At 41.0% G+C, this 20,894-nt stretch overlaps 1 protein-coding gene across 1 annotated transcript in view; it reads left to right on the forward strand.

The window, feature by feature from the left end:
- The window catches only part of EDEM3 (ER degradation enhancing alpha-mannosidase like protein 3), a 104,622-nt gene that overhangs the window by 37,541 nt on the left and 46,187 nt on the right, over positions 1-20,894 (forward strand). Inside the window, exons 8-13 of the mRNA XM_030205622.1 lie at positions 3,530-3,635; positions 7,757-7,854; positions 11,169-11,294; positions 16,954-17,037; positions 18,645-18,728; positions 19,538-19,662. Coding sequence (XP_030061482.1) covers positions 3,530-3,635; positions 7,757-7,854; positions 11,169-11,294; positions 16,954-17,037; positions 18,645-18,728; positions 19,538-19,662 — 623 coding nt within the window. The remainder of the gene's footprint in view (positions 1-3,529; positions 3,636-7,756; positions 7,855-11,168; positions 11,295-16,953; positions 17,038-18,644; positions 18,729-19,537; positions 19,663-20,894) is intronic.

Here is a 20,894-nt window from a genome sequence, read left to right on the forward strand (position 1 = left end):
GTGATTTTGCTCATTATGTGGAGCGGGTTATTCCAACCTTGTCCACCCGATTTGGCACTTGATTTGTGATGGGGCACCACAGAAAACAGCTCTATTCAGCGGGGAAGTGCAGGAGCAAGAGTTTTAGGCAGCCATCTAATCTCGTGACGTCACTTCCTCCTGATCCTCCTCTACTTCTATCCCACTGTCAGTTGGTGTGCCTCAGGGATCTGTTCTGGGACCTCTTCTTTTCTCCATCTTCCCTTGGCACTCTGATCTCATCCCATGGTTTTCGGTATCATCTTTACGCTGATGACTCCCAGATCTTCCTCTCCACACCAGAAATCTCAGCCGAAATCCAGGCCAAAGTATCAGCCTGCCTGTCTGACATTGCTGCCTGGATGTCTCAGCGCCATCTGATACTAAACATGACCAAGACTGAGCTTCTCATCTTTCCCCCTAAACCAACCTCTCCTCCTCCCCCATTCTCTATTTCTGTGGATAACACTCTCATCCTTCCTGTCTCATCAGCTCGTAACCTTGGGGTCATCTTCAACTCCTCCCTCTCCTTCTCTGCACATATTCAACAGACTGCTAAAACTGTCGTTTCTTTCTCTATAATATCAGCAAAATTCGCCCTTTCCTTTCTGAGCACACTACCAGAACCCAAGGCTTGGGGCGAAGGGAGTAGAAACTAGCTCTATCAACTGAAGCTACAAGTGTCGGAAGCTAGTGAATTTGAAAGATAAGTAGTCTTTCAGTTATTAGAACTTTCTACATAACTTGCAATATAGTTACTGTAGAGATATCATGCACTATTCGAAAGTGGTATAGCAAATATTGCCTTCATATCAGTTAGTGACTCTACAGTACTTACCAAGGTTTTTTTGTATGGGCAATGATGAACAGAGGATCATATAAAGATCCGATTTAGCTCTATTAGATTGTATTAGTCCAGGAGCTCTGTGAGGCCATTTTTTCCTTCGTTACAAGTATCTTGTCATTATCATTAAAGTTTAAATCATTTTCAATACGTGGGAAGCACTATTGATTTATATCTAGTGATTATATGCTGTTCCGCACCCTAACCTTATTATATTTAGTCAAGACTGTAAATAAACATAAACAGTCCAATAATAATAATGTCCCAGAAATTTAATTCATCCATAGTCAGTAAAACCTCAATCCAGTTACAAAGATAAGACCCAACCCGGACTGTGTTTCAGCACGCACACCTTCGTCAGGGGTCCTTCTATAATTGTAACACTTATGAGTCAAAGGAGGTTTAAACGAAAATTGAAGACAAACTGAGAGCAAACGCCATGCGCGTTTAGCACTACTCGAATGCAAACAAAATGTTTACCTATAACAGGGGTTCTCCATAGACCATGTCTTTGTCTCCAATCTCTTCTCTATTATTTTCTCTCTCCTCTTCTGTGCTTGGTTTAGTGCTGAATAAGGAGGAGTTACTCTGTGAGTGGTGATCCTCCTGCTGAGCTGCTATTTGCTGCTACTTTTTATTTGAACTACCTATTAAGTATTAGGTTCAAGTACCCTTTGGCACCCTAATAGCTGGCAGTGTTCCCGTTATCTTGTTGCTGTTGCATTTTGGCACCACATACTGTATGCAGTTCTTAGAATGGTTCTTGTGACCCCTGAAGCAGGCAGGTTTGTCCACCGAAACATGGCCCTGTGTCAGGTCTTTTCTTGGTGCCTCAATAAAAGACTTTTTGATTTGTCCCCTCTGTGTGGAAGTCATTTTCTCCTCCTCCTCCTCTTCTTGGTATTTCTGGGACACTTGCAGAGGCTGCTTCCTTGAGCTAGTACCCCTACTTTGAGGCTTGTAAGCCCCTGCCCTCCCAAACTTAACAATTATGATCACCCCCACACCACAAATCCTATAAAAATAGTTAGACAACATACTTCTGAATATTAAACTTTGTTATTTAGAGAGAAATTAACTATTTGAAAATTCCCACATTCCCTGTAGATAAAAGTATATGCTGAATGCTCTTTGAGTTCAAATATTTCTCCATGGATGAGCTGGATAAGGCAGTCATACATAAATGATATCACCGTCCGATGGACAATGCTCTGCTGAGCCTAGAAAGGCCTAGAAGCCTTTTTGGGTATGTGCAGAGGCACCCCCTCCTTAGTGGCTATAGGCCTGGTTTCCATCCTACTAGCCAGCTTTTCTGGTCCATTTTCAGTATTCAGACACGGATCACTACTGCTCTTCAAATTTCTTTGCTCTAATATAGACCTTTTATGGCTGAGAAATCTAAAAATAACAAGAAACCAGGCTTTAAAAGATGCCCACAATGTTTCTTTTCTCTGCACCGGTGAGAGGACTGACATCTTGTCAACAGCAGTTGCTGAGACAGGTGACAGCAGTGGCCAGAGTGACAGTAGCGTTGCATTGGAAACAAAAAACAGTCCCCTCAATTACAAGATGGCAAAACAAATTAAAATATGTGTGTGAAATGGAAAGGCTCATAGCAACACGAAAACATCGGACAGGTCAATGGCACTCAATATGGCAGTTCTTTGTAAATGCAGTTAACTAGAAAAAAAGAGAGAATGTAGTTTGAGTGTGGAGGACCAGAGAAAGCACTGGGGGAAAGGGAAAGGGGAGGGACTCGGGGGGGGGGGGGGGGAGTCGGAGGGGGGAGAGAGGGGAGGGCGATAGGCAGGGAACGGGAGGTCACTCATAAATAATAATTAAAAAGTTGAAGTATATTCTGTATTTGATTATGCGTGGCAAACTCTATTGTGTATTCTTTGTTATGTAATTGGCACATTGCTATGTGCAAATTTGTATTGAGAATGTGTTAGGTACGCTATGTTCAGAATTAACAATGTTCAATAAAGACTTCTAAAAATTAAAAAAAAAAAAAAAAAAAAAGATGCCCACAATGTCAAAGAAATATGACCCTGTTGGATAGTCACTTGGTCCACGTCCACTCCTTTGGCCCTAACCGTGAGGTCACATCCTGCTCAAAGTACAGTAAAATGTCACCTAGGGCCCGCTGAAACAGGCATATACGCAGAGAGCAGACATTGTCTGCACAGCCCGGAAAAACGCCATCCACCTGAAACTAGTGGAAAAAGGCTACACTGCTGTGAGTTCTCCCTTCCCACCTCCACACATTGCTCCAGTGACGAACAGCTCTCTCCATGACTTTGCTTGCGCTGCATATTTCTAAATATTTAGTTTTTGTTTTCCTACAGAGAGAGAAAGGTGAACTATTTTTGAAATATTTCCGCTTTCCCTGTAGATAAAAGTATGTGCTAATAGCTGTTTTGAGTGTAGGGCTTATGGTGCATGGTAATAAAATGAGCATCAATGCAAGTGTGTCGTTATTATCTGTTTAGCAAAGATGAATTGTCACATCTGCTGTGCTGGACTTTGAACCTGATCCTAAATATTTACAGAACTGTTAAGGTAGTGCCTGAGACAACATAGCCATCTCTGTGACTTTGTGTAAGAAACTTATTTTTTGTTGAGAAGACCTTTTTCAAACCTTTGCTTTTTGTAATGATGTTACAGGAATATGCACGGAAGGCACTTGATTTTCTCTGGGAGAAGCGACAGCGTAGCAGTAATTTGGTGGGCGTTACTATTAACATTCATACTGGAGATTGGGTTCGTAAAGGTGAGTGTCCTTCATATATATTTATTTTATTATATTTCTTAACACATCTGACAAATGAATGTGCCAACTGTGGTACAAAATGAAATCTCCTATTACAGAAATCACAATAACAAAGCCAATCTGTAATAAACCACAAACATTGAATACTAGTGAAAAAGGCCCGTTTCTGACACAAATGAAACGGGCGCTAGCAAGGTTTTCCTTGGAGTGTGTATATTTGAGAGAGACTGTGTGAGAGAGAGAGAGTGAATGTGTGTGTGTGACAGAGAGAGAGTGAGTGTGAGTGTGTCTGTGAGAGAGTGTGTGCGAGTGCGTATTTGAGCCACAATGAGTGTGAGAGAGTGTGTTTCACACAGATACAGTGTGTGAGAGAGAGTGTTTGTGTGAGACAGCGTGTGAGAGAGTATGTGTGCGATACACAGACTCTGTGAGAGCGAGAGTGTATGAGATCTTGAGAGTGACTGTGTGACACAGAGAGAGTGAATGTGATACAGTGTGAGACATAGTGTGTGGTAGACAGTGTATGAGAGTGAGAGAGACAATGGAATAGACTTCCTGAGCCGGTATGTCAAGCTCCATCTCTGGCCGTCTTCAAATCTAAGCTAAAAGCCCACCTTTTTGATGCTGCTTTTAACTCCTAACCCTTATTCACTTGTTCAGAACCCTTATTTTATCATCCTCACTTTAATATTCCCTTATCTCTTGTTTGTCCTGTTTGTCTGTCCTAATTAGATTGTAAGCTCTGTTGAGCAGGGACTGTCTCTTCATGTTCAAGTGTACAGCGCTGCGTATGTCTAGTAGCGCTACAGAAATGAGAAGTAGTAGTAGTAGTAGTAGTGACTGTGAGAGAGAGAGAAGAGAGAGAGTGTGTGTGCCAGAGATACCTCCCCCCCTCCCTCTGTGTAGTCGCAGAACCCCCTCCATCTCTGTGGTTGCAGGACCCCTCCCCCTCTCTCTCTGGGTCTACCTCCCCCCTCCTCTCAGGTCTCAGGACCCCCCTCTCATCTCGGTCCAGGACCCCCTCCTCCCTCTCAGGTCTCTGGACCCCCTCCCCTCTGGCCTCAGGACCTCTTCCCCCTCCGTTGTCTCAGGTGGGGGGGGGGGGGGGTCCGTGGGTTGGTGAAATGTGAGAGTGGTTGGAGGGGGGGTCAGCGTTTGTTGAGGGGTGTATTGGGTTGTGTCTGTGTTGTTGCTGGGGTTTTTTTTTCTGTTCTGTTTGTGTCTGTCCATGACAGTTTGGGGGGGGGGGGTCCGTGGGTTGCTGAAATGTGAGGGTGGTTGGAAGGGGGGTCTGCGTTTGTTGAGGGGTGGATTGGGTTGTGTCTGTGTTGTTGCTGGGGTTTTTTTTTGTGTGTTTTCTGTCAGTAGGAGGAATTGTTTTTGAATTCAGAGGGGTTTGCAGTGGTTTTGGATTTGTTTCTGCGTGTTTTTTTGGGGGGGGGGGGTGGCGGGGGGGGTATTCTGTGTTTGTGAATGACAGTGGGGGGGGCGTGGGTGGTTGTAATGTGGTGGTGGTTGGAGTGGGGTCTGCGTTTGTTGAGGGGTGGAGTTGGTTGTTTCCATGTTGTTTCTTGTGGGTTTTTTTTTCGTTACACCGTCGATGGAGGGTGCTGCTAGTGTGAGTTAGGGTCGGGTGTTACGGAGGGACGAAGACTCTTGAGCGCGGGGGTAGAGGGTGGGGTCCTGTATGCCCAGAGGCGTGTCGTGACAGGAGGGGGGAGATAATTTATGTTTTTTTCGCCGATTCGGAAAGGAGGGAGTGTTTTGGTGGAGGAGGGGGAGGTCCGAAGTGTGATAGTAGAGGGCGGGTGTCCGTAATCGGATGAGGGTGTTTGTTGCTGGGGTACGTGGTCCAGAGGCATCTCGGGAGGGGCGAGTGTCAGAGCCAAGGGGGGTGGGGCTGTTTTTGAGTGTGCGAGGTTTTGTGTGCTTTACCGGCACTGTTCTTCTCGGCGGTTTTGTGCTGTTGACGTTTGGGCACGCTGTTGCTTTGTTTTGGTTGGTTAGTGTTGCTGGTGACATACCAGGAAGTTCTGACATCATTTCTTCGGACGGTGAGCATGAATGGCTCAAGGTTTTTGTGCCATGGAGTCAGCTTCAGAACGTTGGAGGTGCTTTTTATTATATAGGATATGCCAATGAAGAATACTGTACATCCAATTTTAAAAGTTATATAACCCCAAAATCGAAACATCTCCCGTCAGTACATACCAGGTTTTACAGAATGTTGGTATGTGTTGCTGGGGGCTGTATCTGTAAAAAAAAAAAAAATACAGTAACACATTCTTATCCCAAGAACACCAGGATGGCCATTTGTATTGTAGTATGCAAAATATTTAGAATAAGTAGTAATACAAGTGAAACTACAATGTCCTTATACTCCTTGAGTGTTTCACAGTTTTTTCTGCAGTGTTCGTTCTGTATATAAATATTTTATGCCAGCCTGAATTACAGCTTTTTTTATTTTTTATTTCATTTTCTCATCATCTTGTCCTGTGCATATACTAAAACAGGTACAGTGGAATTCCCTAATTATTGTTGTTGCCTTTCTGTATATAAAAAAGACGAAACAATTACTGTTGATGGCCACTGAGCACTGGCTACTGTGAAAACTAATCTGAGTTAATTTTAGGCCACTTTCATAAGAAAAAAAGCTTGCAAAATCACCATATCTGTGTGTGTTTGTCTTGTCCACTTAATAACTTTTGTGTTTAGTACCCTAACCATGCTTGCATTTTCAGTACATGGTAGAGGATCCTGATGGGTCTACCCTCCTCCTCACCATTTGATTTGTTTACGGTCGTGCGTGCGTGCGTGCAAGCTCTATAACGTAGGTTACATTAGTTCTTTGTTGAACATCCTGCTGGTAATAGGTGGTCATCATCTGGCTAATGAATTTTGACACAAATCCCAGTTGCAGGAGTTAATGGCAACTGAATTAGCTTTCATCCATGGATGTGTAGGTAAGACACCAAACATCAGAGGTTTTTGGTACGTTGGTACCCTGCAAAGGAAACAATGAAAGATAGGCAGTCTTACATTTAGCAAAGCCTCTGCTTACTTCTGGTTTGGCAGTTCTCAGGGTCCTTGCCAAAACTACCTTTGGTAATTAAGAATGCTGTAGGATGATTGCTGGTTCTATAAGGCTGTGATCACCTGTAGGCCACAGGTTCAAATGCCAGCTCAGATAGCCCGTGTGAAATGAGCTGCTGATCTTGGTGCAATCCCCAGGGAGTGGCCTAGTGGTTAGGGTGGTGGACTTTGGTCCTGGGGAACTGAGGAACTGAGTTCGATTCCCAGCACAGGCAGCTCCTTGTGACTTTGGGCAAATCACTTAACCCTCCATTGCCTGCCGCATTGAGCCTGCCATGAGTGGGAAAGCGCGGGGTACAAATGTAACAAAAATAAAAAATAGCAGAATTGTTAACGCTGCAACTCTTTGTTGGATTCCTGTGATTTTTGCTGCACACCTCATAACTGACATTGCCTGTTTCTGATGATATACACAGTGACTGATATTCAACATGCATTTGAGTGTCAAATTAATTAAACTCACTTTGAACTACAGCCCAGCCAACTAGTTTGTAGCTGAAAATAGACTTAAATCTAGGCATTGAAATGTTCACTGGTTAGTTGAAATTGGCTCTTGCAACACCCAAGGTTAGGTGGTTAACTTCCAAAGTTTTAAGTTTATTACACAATTGATATACCACCTTGGAGGAATCTATTTAGTCAGTTTACAACAATCAAATATATAAAATTAAAGAAAAGAAAAGGAACTACAATAAAATATAGGACAGAGAAGGGGAGAGAGAGAGAGGGAAAAAAATAAGGGCCAACTAATGCTGAAAATAAGTGGTAGCTATCTAATTTGGCGCCCATGACCACCTAGATCAAGCCATACAGGTTGAAATTTTCACCCCCAGTGGGTCTAGCCACCTGATTAGTCACGTTATAGTTTGCTGCACTATACTTAGCACACCGAGACAAATCTTCCTTGACTATGATGTCTACCTGGTATTGGAAAATAAGCTGATATTTGTAGAATATTTTTTAATTAAACAAATTCTGGTTACGTGTTTTAAAGATACTTTTGCTTTAATATATTTTGCTTTGTCCAGACAGCGGAGTTGGAGCAGGAATAGATTCTTATTATGAATATTTATTGAAAGCCTACGTGTTGCTTGGCGATGACAGTTTTCTTGAAAGATTTAACACAGTAAGTTTGTTCTTATACTTTTTATTTTCCATATACCAAGACTCGTCTATAGATGATGTACAGATCTCCGCCATTTAAAACAAGGATAGCCTCATTTGCTGACCTATGTTAATACGTATTAATGAAGATTACCTAAAGTAAACCTCTTTATTCTCAGTGGGGCCTATTTACTAAGAGGCCAGTGCTCAAAGTTTACCATGCTAGCAACACCTGATTTAAACTAGTGCTAGCCAGTCTAGTGATCACGTTATTCAGTATCTAATGCAGAAAGGGGGTTTGTGTGGTTTTGTCTTTTAGGGTAGCAGCTAACGATAATCCTATGCAAATATATTGCAAAGATCTTATTAGTATTAAAATGAGCATTCCAAGCAATGCACAGACATTTCTGAGTGATGCACAGAAAGGAGCACCTACCTTTAACATGCAAAATTTTCTATTGGGTCTGGAGCTGTCGTTGTGTGAGAGACTGGGAGGAGCAGTCTGCTTGAATTTTCAATAGCAAAACTTGTCACAGAGCAGAGAACAGCTTTAGAGGAGCAGAGAAACATCTGGGGAGGGTGGGCTTTCAGCAAGGAGGAGATTATTTTCAATAGTAAACGTGTCAGAACAGCTTGGAGGTGGAGAACCAAGCAGACAGCGAGTCGGCTGGAGAAAGCCTGTGATCTCAGGTACGATGTCAGCTGGGGGGGGGGGGGGTGTAGAAACAAGCAGATAGCCAATCAGCTGGGAAAAGCCCCTGCAATGTCAATTTAATATCAGCTGGGGGGTGGAGAAATAAGCAGACAGCCAGTAGGCTGGGGAAAGCCCCTATGATGTCAGCTGGGGGGAGCTTTCAGCAAGGAGGAGATTCCCAAGTGAAATCATGGGGGAGGGGGGCAGAGCGAAGGCAAAGCTGCAGGAGGAAGGAGGAGCCAGCAACAGAGCACTGCAAGTGAAAGGAGACCGGGGGGGGGGGGGGGGGGGGGAGGGCATGGAGCCAGCAAGCACTGCAGGGGTAAGGAAAGAGTGCACCAGCCCTAGCCCATGTGCAGAACAAGGACACTTTCTGAGAAAATGTTCTGCGTATGTGCTAGTCGCTTTCCCTACTGAGCTGCTTGCCGAAATTGTGTGCAGCTCATTTGCTTGCAATTTTCTTTGAGCATCGCTTGTTATTTCCAAATCGGTAAGTTCTACCGAGGATCTAAACGCACACTGTTTTTAACGGGGTCTTTTATGCATCAAGCCTCAAGTGCATTACTTGCTTTAAGGTACATTTAAATGTTTATACAAGTTAAACTTGATTTTGTACTTTCATTATCCATATAACAAGACTTGAGGGCCGAGGGGGAAAATTACCAGGTTGCAAACAGCAACCGATGGACAAAGGGGATCACATACAAATGAGATGCATGGATCCCCTTTTCATCATCGGTCACTCTTTGGAATTTGGAGCTCTCAAATGTATTTTAAAGCTTGCCAGAGAGTTTTTTTTTTAGTTGCGCGGGGGGGGTGTCCACTGGAGTCTACGGTGCCCCCCCCCCCCCACACAACTCAAAACACCCTAGTGGTCTAGTGACCCCCCCCCCCCCCCCCATGGTGGACTGGTGGTTCAGTGGACCACTCTGCACCCCCTCCTGGACCTCCAAGCAAAGATGTAGCATGGTGGTCTAGTGACCCCCCCCTCCTCCCCCTGTACTTTAGAGTTTGAAGCAGGAGGGCAGGAGCAACACCTCCTTCCTCCTGTGTGCCTCTGGGCCTGGCCAGAACAAAATGGCGGCACCCAGCCCCTGTCCAGTGCATCCAGGGATGCACTGAGTAGGGCTAAGCACCATATAAGGAGTTTTTTTTCTTATATGTTCTGTGTGGGCCCAGAGGCAGGCAGGAGAGGGGAATTGTTGCTTCTGTATGAGGAGGGATTCACTAGATCACAAGCATACATCTTTGCTGGGAGGGTTGGGTCCATTGGACCACCATGGTGATTTTGCTTGGGTGGGGGGTGCCTGGTCCACTGTACCAGCAGGGAATCTTTAAAAGATTTGGGGGGTGCCACTGTGTGGTGGGTCGGGAGAGGAGAGTCTTTGCATCTGCCTGTTTGTGTTCCCCCCCCTCTCTGACAGTTCCAGAGCAGCCTTAAAATTAGCTCATTAAAGCTAGGCGCTCTGGAGCTGTGCATCGCCTGGAATGGTCATTTAGAATACTATTGAGCTCATTGTAATACATTTGCATGAGGTTCTCATTGTCTGCTAACGGCATATGTTAGAGCCATGGAAAACCCCTTTGTGCATTACTCGCAAAATAACGTTTGCTTTAGACTGGCTACAACCAGTCTAAAGCAAACATTGACAACATGGTAAGTCTTGTGCATCGGGCCTTTGGTTATAAACGACCTGCAGCTGCTTGCCATTATTTTGGGCTACATGTTGTGTGCTCCCTACTGGGAACTCTTGGTTTAAAGTCAGTTCATTGTATTGCGCTGCTAAAGTATTTGAAAAATGCACATGCAGTGTGACACAATAGAACATTTCCCTATTCTCCATTCACAGACTCAGGCGTATCTGTGTGAGGGATAGGAGGAAAAGACAGTGTGTCTTGATAGGGTAATAGTGGGCAGGGGGCTCTGTGTGAGGGAGTACTATGATATGTAATTGTGTATGGGGAGACAGAGTGTAGATGTGTATCTGTGGCATGTCTGAGGGACTTGTAGGTGGATATGTATTGGGCAGTATGTTTCTAGTCAGTAGGTGATCTGTCCCACCTGCATGCCCTCAACCCCCCCCCCCCCCCCCCCAACAACTCCTCAGTCTCCCATACGCCCTTTTCTCAACACCTCATCCTTCCCATATCCTCTCCCTTTTTGTACTCTTCCCCCTTGTTTATGTTTATTGTAGAATTTCATATACTGCCCTTGATATGCTTGTGTTCTGTCCTATATACTAATGGTGTTCCTTTCTTATCATTAATTTCATTTTGTATTATACATCGCTTTGATTTATATGTTTAAAATTTCCGGAATCAATTTTTTTTTTAGCATTTGTTTTGGAATTCTGTCTCTGAGATGAAAGAGGTCTGTGTCTGCTCAGGTCTGCAGATAAAATAGACTAAAAGCTAAGGCAGAAGGTGTGGGAATTCCCATGCAGCCTCAAAGATTCTTTACTGGAGGAGGGCTCTGGGTGTGCTGACTCTTGTCGGGTGACATCACAATCAAGTGCATCTGTATTACCTTTCTTGCCTGAGGAGGATATATAAAATTGGGTTGTGATATTACATCTTATTGGAACCCATTACCTATTTCTGCATCTTAAATTGGTATGACATTTTTATTTTTGTTTCTTTAGCATTATGATGCCATAATGAGGTACATCAGCCAGCCACCTCTTCTGCTTGATGTGCATATTCACAAACCAATGCTGACTGCTCGAACGTGGATGGACTCTTTGCTAGCTTTTTTTCCTGGTCTTCAGGTAAGAAGTATAAGAATATGCATTTAAAAGGTCATGAAAAGTGAAATTACTATATATATATATATATATATATATATATATATATATATATATACTGAAAATGAGGAAACATAAGAACTGCCATATTAGGTTATTTATTTGTTACATTTGTATCCCACATTTTCCCACCTTTTTGCAGGCTCAATGTGGCTTACATAGTACCGTAAACGGCGTTAGCCGATTCCGGTATGAACAAGGTGATATTGAGGTACATGTATGGTAAAGACCATTGGGGGGAACTTAGAGACGGAGAGGAAGTTTTAAGATAGGTTAGACCAAAGATGAGCCAATCCAGATCACAAGTACCTCACAGGAGCTCAGAGTACCTAGATTCCCAACTGCTTGTATCCAAGGATAAACAGTGGCTTCCCCAAGTCTACCTGATCAATAACTATTTTTTGAACATGTCCAAACGTGTTCAAAGCTACACTAACTGCTTTTACCAGATCTCTGGTGACAAAATCTGAAGCTTTACTCACCTTTCTAGACCAGGCTTGTATTTGTCTCTCCTGTAAGTAAAGTCCATCTCCACAGTGAATATTGTATATGTGCAGACACTAGTGGAAAGGGAAAGACTTGTTCACAGATTAGACACAGCTGATCATTTAGTTGCCAAATCCAACCACAACACAAGCTTAAGATCTTACTTATCTGATTACTTGAGTTCTGATGCTGCTTGTGTTTATCATGATAGGCTCTTGGTAGGTTTAAACACTGCTAAACTTCAGAGCAAATTCATTCTGTTGGTGTATGGTTGAACACACTTCAGTACAATAAAAAATAATACTGGACAACTCTTGGGTCCGTGAAAACCTTTGGGTGTTAGTTTGAGTGTGCTGTCTAAACTGTTCTGTATTATGCACCACAGAGAGGAAATGCAAACCTATGCTTTCTGCCATTATATTCTATAATATAATTAGAGCAGGTCAATTTTCAAATGCTATTCATCTGGGAAAATACTGACTTATCCAAATTAAAGGGATTTTTGAAAATTGCCCACTCTCTTTGTTGCTATTGTGTATGCTGTTCTACCTTGCATGGTGCAGAGCTGTTCCCAAAGGTGGGGTTAGGACAGAATGCAATAAGACATGTAGCTTTGCATTTCCAAAAGTACATGCATTGTTTTCCACGGAAAAAGTATGCACAGAGAAAGCAGGTGAAAATATATTCAGAAGCTGTTTGCTGGGTTAGTTTTCAAAGGGGAAGCATGCTTGTACTTTTCTTTTGAAAACTGGTGCAGAGTCCTTGGATAAAAATGGGTCCTTTTTGCAAATTACTTCATAAATACTGTTTCATGTCAGCACCAGATGAGTATAGGACTTAAGGGTTTGTGCCCATCTAACAACAAGTGGAGATAGAAAGTACAGAGTTGTGCCGTGCCTTAATAAGAACCTTGTGCAGTTCAAACAATTTAGTATTTTATCTCCCGCATGTGATACATGGTAGCTGTACAACTCTTGGTTGGACTTTAATTTTTAACTTCTGAGCTGATAGGTGACTTGTGCCATCTAAGTTAGGGGGCAAGACTGTTATTTTTCTGTGGACAAGGGCTGCTTAATTTGCAGTATATTTGGACATATTGGGGGTATAGCTAGTGCTGCCAGATCCCCTCCCCCCACTAGCTCTCTGGCCTGCTTTCTTACAGAAGACCAATGACTTAAAGAGGAGAGCTGAAATTGTTGGCTGAAATGCTGTGGAATCCTTGCTGATAAGACCTACATTTGCCCTGAGGGGGAGAATTTTTCTGTACATTCTGACAATTTCCAGTGGTGACTCTGGCTGAATCATGGAGTACATTGGGCTGCTTCAGGGGCTTGTCCTGCTAGTTTTACTAATAAGCTGATTCTTAAGCGGTAGAGAGAGCCTGGGGAAGGTAATGTAGGTTTCATTTCCAAGTAAACTCCATCTTCACCGAGTTCATTATTGAGCCAAGCCAAACCAAACTTTTCCTTTGCCATCCATGGGAGTGGCAACCATTTCTGATTTGTGCTCTTCCTCTGTCTTAAGTACATAAGTATTTGCCATACCCTCAAGCCCAGTATCCTGTTCCCAACAGTAGCCAGTCCAGGTCACAAGTACCTAGCAAGATCCCAAAACAGTACAATATATTTTGTGCTGCTTATCCTAGAAATAAGCAGTGGATTTTCCCCAAGTCCATTTTAATAATGGTCTATGGACTTTTCCTTTAGGAAGCCATCTAAACCTGTTTTTTAAACCCTGCTAAGCTAACTGCTTTTACTACATTCTCGGGCAACAAGTTCCAGAGTTTAATTACACGTTGAGTGAAGAAATATTTTCTCTGATTTGTTTTAAATTTACTACTTTGCAGCTTTATTGCGTGCTCCGTAGTCCCTAGTATTTTTGGAAAGAGTAAACAAGCGATTCACGCTTACTCGTTCCACTCCACTCATTATTTTATAGAGCTGTATCATATCTCTCAGAAACTAAAGGACTGTAGCCCTTAGTGAGACATGGTTAGACATTTAAAACCAGTACTTCATTTCTTTCATTGGGCTGAAAACTCCGTTTTGTTTTAACTTTTTTATATATGTGCGATCATTTGACGTTCATCTGTGAAAACTTATGTGAACTTTAACAACTCTTCCAAATGAAAAGAAAAGTCAGCACTTAACTCTCAAACGTTCTACAAGGCCGCTGTTTCACCCCTTTGAGGCTTCTTCAGGAACTAGTGCTTAAAGATCAAGACACCAAGTATTATCTGGGAAGAGAAAAAAATCTTTGTTGTTTAACCAGAATCAACTCAAAACACTTAACTTTTTAATTTCAGCTGAAACAATCCTCAGGAACACCCACACGTTCTTTCATCTGTCTCTCTTGAAAATGGCCCTGAAACCAACTCTAGATGTTTAAATACAAAAACGTCATCATGTGATTTGCATAGAAACGCCCCCCAAGGGGCTAAACAGATGTATTAACTGCTGAATATGTTCTTGTCAAGGATGTAGATGAAAATTCAAAAATTTTAATAGAACACATGCCAGTCAATAGTGCTATTTAAACCTAAGGGTTCTCAACTTTTGCGATGAAAAATTCACTTCACTTCACTACGCTGTAGCATTAACTTCCGGTCCCCTCCTCTGCTGAGAGGTTCAATCCTGTCAATCATTTAAGATCAACATTTAAGATCTTCAAAAGCATGTTTCATCCGTAAACAGTGATCCACTAAAGGTTCTTTACGAACTGATCTTCTAATGCTCGATCGATGTTCAAGCAGCCTTACTTTTAATTGATGAATTGTCATTCCATCGTAAATCTTTGAGCATGGACAAGTAATTGTGTACACAACATGATCAGATAAACAATTACTAAAATGTCTTAAAGCAAAGGTTCTGTGATTGACATTGTCACTGAACATTTTCATTTGATTAGTGATGTGACAGACCTGACAGGTCCCGCATTTAAAGTGCCCAACAATTTGATTCGCTTTTCTCCGAGGTTTGATGAATATATCTGCGGGGCTCAACTTCTCTTTTAAGTTCATTCCCCTCACATATGCGATTCTTAAATTCTTTTCCTTAAAGACGGGAATAGATTGAATAATATCCCAGTGTTTTCTAACTATATTTGCAATTTTGGGACTTGCCTCTGTGTATTTTAATACCATGGTGAAAGTGTCATATTCCTTATCCCTAATGTTGGTACTCGATAACAGAAGATCTCTGTTATTGAACTTGACTCTCTTGTATGCAGATTTTAAAATCCTGCGTGAATAGCTCCTGTCTTATCATTTGTCCATCATATCTTTTGATTGCTTCTTAAACATGTCAGTATCTGAACAGATTCTACGTGCTCTAAGCGTTTGTGAAAATGGAAGGCTATTTTTTAAGTGTACTGGATGACAGCTTGAGTTATGTAAAAAGGTATTCCTATTGGTATTCTTTTCAAAAATCCTAGCTTGAAATCCATAGCAACTTAATCACTTCAAAAGAATGTTGCTCCGTGAATTGAATATTGGAATTACAGGTATTTAACCAGCTCGTGAATTGGAACAACTCGATGGATGTGCCACTCCACAACATGAACACATTGTTGATATATCTCCACCATTGTTGTATATGTTCTTTAAATGGTGAGTGATCTATCCATTCCTCCTCAAACTTGTTCTTATACAAGTTGGCAATGGATGGGGCAAAACATGCACCCATTGCCACACCACTTGTTTGAAGATAAAATGTGCCATTGAACAAAAGATAATTCTCCATCAATGCTGAGTGACAAGATGAAATCCATAGGTATAAAATTAAGTCTTATTCTCAAATCCAAAGTCTCCCTTATGACTCGAAGAGCTTCGTCCTGTGGAATTGATGTGTATAAGGAACATACACCCAAAGTAACCATCAAGATCTTATTGTGTTGTTGCTGGATGTCAACCTTACTCAACTTGTGTAAAAGTTGTGTAGTGTCCTTTAAATATGAGACTCCTTTACAAACTTCTGGTTTCAAGAACGTGTCTACAAAGGAAGAAAGCGGTTCAAAAATTGAACAGTCTTGACCAGTTAGTGAAACAACAATGGAACATAAAGCTGAGATAAGTGCACTCCTATCTGTTTTTGGAAATACCAGTGTTATTTTGTTTAATGTATGGACATATATTTATATTTTTTGACAACGTTTTTCAGTCAACGGATATAGTGTTATTTTGTTTACACAGATTCCTAGTTAACTTTATTACAACCTTTGTTCGATAAAATATATGTTTGATAGAAATAAATTTAAGTGAGCCAAATATTCGACTAAACTCACAGAGATTAAGCTCGGCTGTAGTTACAGCCTATACTGAATTCTCCTTTGTTTCCTTTTAAAACAAACTTTTTTCAGCTTGTTGTCTAGACAAGACGTGATCATACAGTTTCCTAGGCATTTGATATATATATTGCAATGTTCGTAAGGCTGCAACATGGTCCTCACTGCATACTTTTGCGAAGCATTATTGCTTGAGTATTGCAGCTAGAGAGGAATCTACTTTTGTAGCTTCAGTGATTAGGCCAAGGGTGTCCAATTCTCCCCCATCCCATATTGAGGACTGCTTTTTTATATCCCACAAGTTCTGGACTTGTCTGGTGCTGACAACAAGGAAGGAGAAATTTAGGTCTTGCCTGTTAATTTTCTCCTTTAGTCACACTAGGCAAGTCTAGACTGCTACATCAAAAAGAGAGGGATAGTCTTATTCCAGAATTGTCATTGTTTCAGGTCCTGTTGTTCCAGATTGTCTTGTTTGATTTATTTTATTTACTTGATATACCACTTAACACACAAGTTTTAAAGAGGTTTACAATAAAAAGGTAAAACAATTTACAATGAAACATAAGAAATACATATTACTTTTGTTGGCAGAAGAAGACACTAGTTATGTTTGTGGTTATTTTTGTTTCTCATCGTCCACCTCTTTGATAATTTAATACTGAATTGTTTGAGCTGCCCAGGATTCTGTTAAGGTGCAGAACAATTCTGTATTTTCTATCTTCTCCTGCTGGTACATGGACACAAACCTGAACTTGTCTGGTTTAACTAAAGAAAAGAAAACTAGCAGATAAGACCTGACTTTTCCTTTCTTAAATGAGTCTGCATTTGTGCTTAACTTATTTTCTGTATTTCCTAGGTGTTGAAAGGTGATATTAGACCTGCTATAGAAACACATGAGATGTTGTATCAGGTCATAAAGAAGCATAATTTCCTTCCAGAGGTGAGGCAAGGGAAGTCGCCAAGTGCCAAAATTGATTTGTGTAAATGAAAATTAAGAGGTTATTAGTACAAATGATGATTTCCACTAAATTAATACTAGATCAGCAGAAGTGACAAGTAGATTGAAATATCCTTTGCTTCTTTATTCAGTGATTATGGACAAAGAGAGAATGGCTTGGACAGAATTTCTGCCCTGTTTTCATTTTTACATTGCTCATCCCTCTCCTGTATTGTAAAGTTGCCAATCAGGGAATGAGAGAATTAACCTGTACTACCTTTCTCTTTACGCTTTTTCTACATTTTGAATCTCTTCACTTTTTCTCAGATTTCTAAGAATTGAACTGTCAAGAATGGCTGTACTATGATAGAAGGTTTTTCTCTTTCCACTGCCTTCTCTCTCCATAATGGCAGACTTTGGTTCTTGCTGTGGGGTTTTTTCCCCCTTTGCATTCTCATTTTTTTATCTATTCTGTTAACACTTCTGAATGATGTACTTGTTGATGTCATTCTCTAAATAAAATTAAAATGTAGCCTCTTTACCTTTCTATAATCCCTTGGTAGACATTTCATAAATAATTTGGATATTGGTAGAATTGTAGCTACTAAAGAAACGATTTTAGAGGTATTTATATATTTTGGCATTTATGTACATCCTTATATCATGGATCCCCAAAAATGGAGTTATTTCGACTCAACAGTACTTTTAATTAAATATATTTTCAAGTAAACATATTTATGCTTAAAATGGAGGAAATACCTCAGAGACTTCTGAGCATAAATATGTTTACTTGAAAATATATTTAAAGAACAATTGAGTCAAGATAACTCCATTTTGGGGGACCTGTATGGGCCAGGGGTGGACTGACCATTGGAACAGTAGAGCAGTGCCCAAGGGCCCAGAGCAGTAGGGGGCCCACTCTCCCCTAGCTTCAATCTAATTTAATCGCTTTTGATAGGTGTTTAGGAGCCTATGACCCTTATTGCCCGAGGGCCTAGGACACTGTCAGTCTGCTCCTGGTAAAGACATATATATTTAATAGATGATTTTCCCAGTTTTTAGGCTGTAAGGTGTTTCTTACATCATGGAACCATACAACAAATTACACAAATAATGAATCCATGGCCCAAAGGGCTTATATCCCTGTTGAGTATGTGAGGCCATAGACAATAAAACTGTCCCAGAGTCAAGTCCCATTATTCATCATATCTCTTTTAAAGGGTCTAAAATAGAAAAGAATTGGGAGCTGTTGTTTCTATAAATATAAGGGGAATGCTTGTGCTCAAAATTGGAGGCTTACCTGTCTGGACAGTAGAATCGGAAATTCAGAGAGTTGGGTGCTGACAGACTTTGAAGAAAAGCTGCTTTGAATTTTCAGTATGAATTCTTTGTATATTTTTCATGATTAAAGTGCCAGGCTTTTCACTGCTTAATACTAGAAATCCAAAGTTTCCAGCTTGAATTTGTTGGTAATAATGTTAACCTATATGCCAAAGACTGGCTTAATTTTGATTCTTATGTCTATTGGGCCTTTTAATTGGTTTGCGCTTTTCAAAACTAGTGCTAGTAATTTAATGCAGTAATTATGGTGCTTTCCTTCCTTTCTTTAGGCTTTTACTACAGACTTCAGGGTTCATTGGGCCCAGCATCCCTTACGACCAGAGTTTGCAGAAAGTACCTATTTCTTATATAAAGTAAGAGTGTTTTCATAATGATCAGTGGAATATTTAGGTCCAGCTGGATTTACCTGGAACACATCCTGGTTCTGAGGAAACACTATTAATGCTCCTAATATTAATAACAATAATCTATCTTTTTCTGTCTGTATTTTATTGAAAGCTATTTAGTATTTTTCTGTGGAACAGAGCTTCATTGCACAGGTGATAGAAATGTAATAAATAAAAATAAGTTAATTTTAGTATATGGAAGGCATGTAAATGTTCTGTGTAGAAGTTATAAAAAGTACTTAGGAAGGAGAGTGGACCTGTTCACAGCCTTTTATTGTAGCATTAAAGGTGTCCATAACGTGTGATAGGTGGCTAAAAGGCTGTATCACTTGATAGGTGGCTAAAAGGCTGTATCGCACTACAGCTGCACTTCAGTTCAGCTGTATTAAAATGTCCCCCTTGCCCTTGGGAATATAAAGTTAAAATGTAGTATGATAGACTTACAGCAGTGAAATAAAATTTGGAGGGTTTGTTTTCATTCTATTCAAAGAAGAATACTTGGAGTTGACTGACTTGTGGATGAGTTAAAATGAAATGTGGCTTTGGTGATAACTTTTGACAGGACAGACAGCGTTTTCAGTGATTTATAGCCCTTTCACCAATTCACTGTTTATATAAAAGAACACACAAACTAAAGTGGGGGTGGAGGAGGTAGAGAGGAGACATGTAGAATTTAAATGGTAATGGCAGAGCCACAAGAGATTGTCTCGGTTTAGGGCAGTGATGTTTCACAACATTATAATCTGTTTTTATGGCAATATATTCATGCTTAACAGGCTACAGGAGATCCATACTACCTGGAAGTAGGGAAAACTCTCATTGACAATCTAAATAAATATGCCCGGGTACCCTGTGGTTTTGCTGCTGTCAAAGATGTCCGTACAGGAAGCCATGAAGACAGGTAGTAATTTTCATTCTTTTTTTTTTCTTGAACAAAACTAAACAGCATCAGACAGTAACACAGTAAAAGCGATGGGGGTCCTTTTACCAAGCTGTGCTAAAAAGTGGCTGGCACTGTGATTAGCGCATGGGCTTGCTGTATGCGTTCCGGCCGCTATCTAGCGCAGCGAAAAAAATGCCAGAATTGTAATTTGTCGCAGTAGTGGCTGTGCGCTAATTTCACTATTGATGTGCGGCCATTCCCACCTGAGCTGTTAGTACCACGGTAAGGGCTCATGCGCTAATCCTTCAGTAATCCTCCCTGGTCCCCTATGCTACCAAATGAGTTCTATTTTCAAGCGCGGTTATTGCCATGCGCTCATCGCAGCAATACCATGGGACGCCTCAGTATGCCTTTCGGTGGTGCTGTTTTGCTGTGCACTACCCACGATGTAGCCCTACTGACCTTTAGTAAAATGGCCACTGTATTAGTTCATTAACATGTAACTGTAAAGGGAAGTACATGTGGGAGAGGCATGAGTATATCAACATATAACTTATAGAATACTAATATGCACATGTTATGAAACACTTAGGCACAAGCATTTATGCTTGCCACTGACATGGCATAACTGTTTGTGCCTAAGTTTATGCATATCAGTGCCGATCTTCAGTATTCTGTAATGGCATATTGGCACACAGATTCCATTACGGAATTGGCATTTGACACACCTACCTCAAGGCAGTTATATAATTATCCCCCATATCTTTTTACTCAATGGGACATACTACTATTGATTTTTCCAGTTTCATACATTTCCAGAAGTGTTTTAACACATTCATTGAAAATTCGGAGAAGGGAGCAATAAGTGAAGGGATCGAGCTTGAAGATGACACAGTTATTCAAAGTAGTTAAAATACAAACAGGCTATGAGGAATTGCTGGAGACTTTCAAGACAAAAGATGTTTATAAAATCATAGGTGGAGTATGGAATAGGTAAATAGGGAACAGTTATTTACACTTTAAAATAGTATTAAGGCTGGGGGATAGTTCATGATGCTAGCAGATGGTGGACTTAAAATTAAGAAAATATGTATATTTTCAGTCAACACACAGTTAAACTGTGGAATTTGTGACCAGGAGATTAGTCAATGGGTGATTAATATAGCTTGTTCAGAAAAGGTTTTGAGTTCCAGAAGGGCATTAATTTTAAACCAAGTAGGCATGGGGTTCACCAACTCTTTGAGGGGCCC

Source organism: Microcaecilia unicolor, chromosome 6 (assembly GCF_901765095.1).
Source record: "Microcaecilia unicolor chromosome 6, aMicUni1.1, whole genome shotgun sequence".
Lineage (NCBI taxonomy): Eukaryota > Metazoa > Chordata > Amphibia > Gymnophiona > Siphonopidae > Microcaecilia > Microcaecilia unicolor.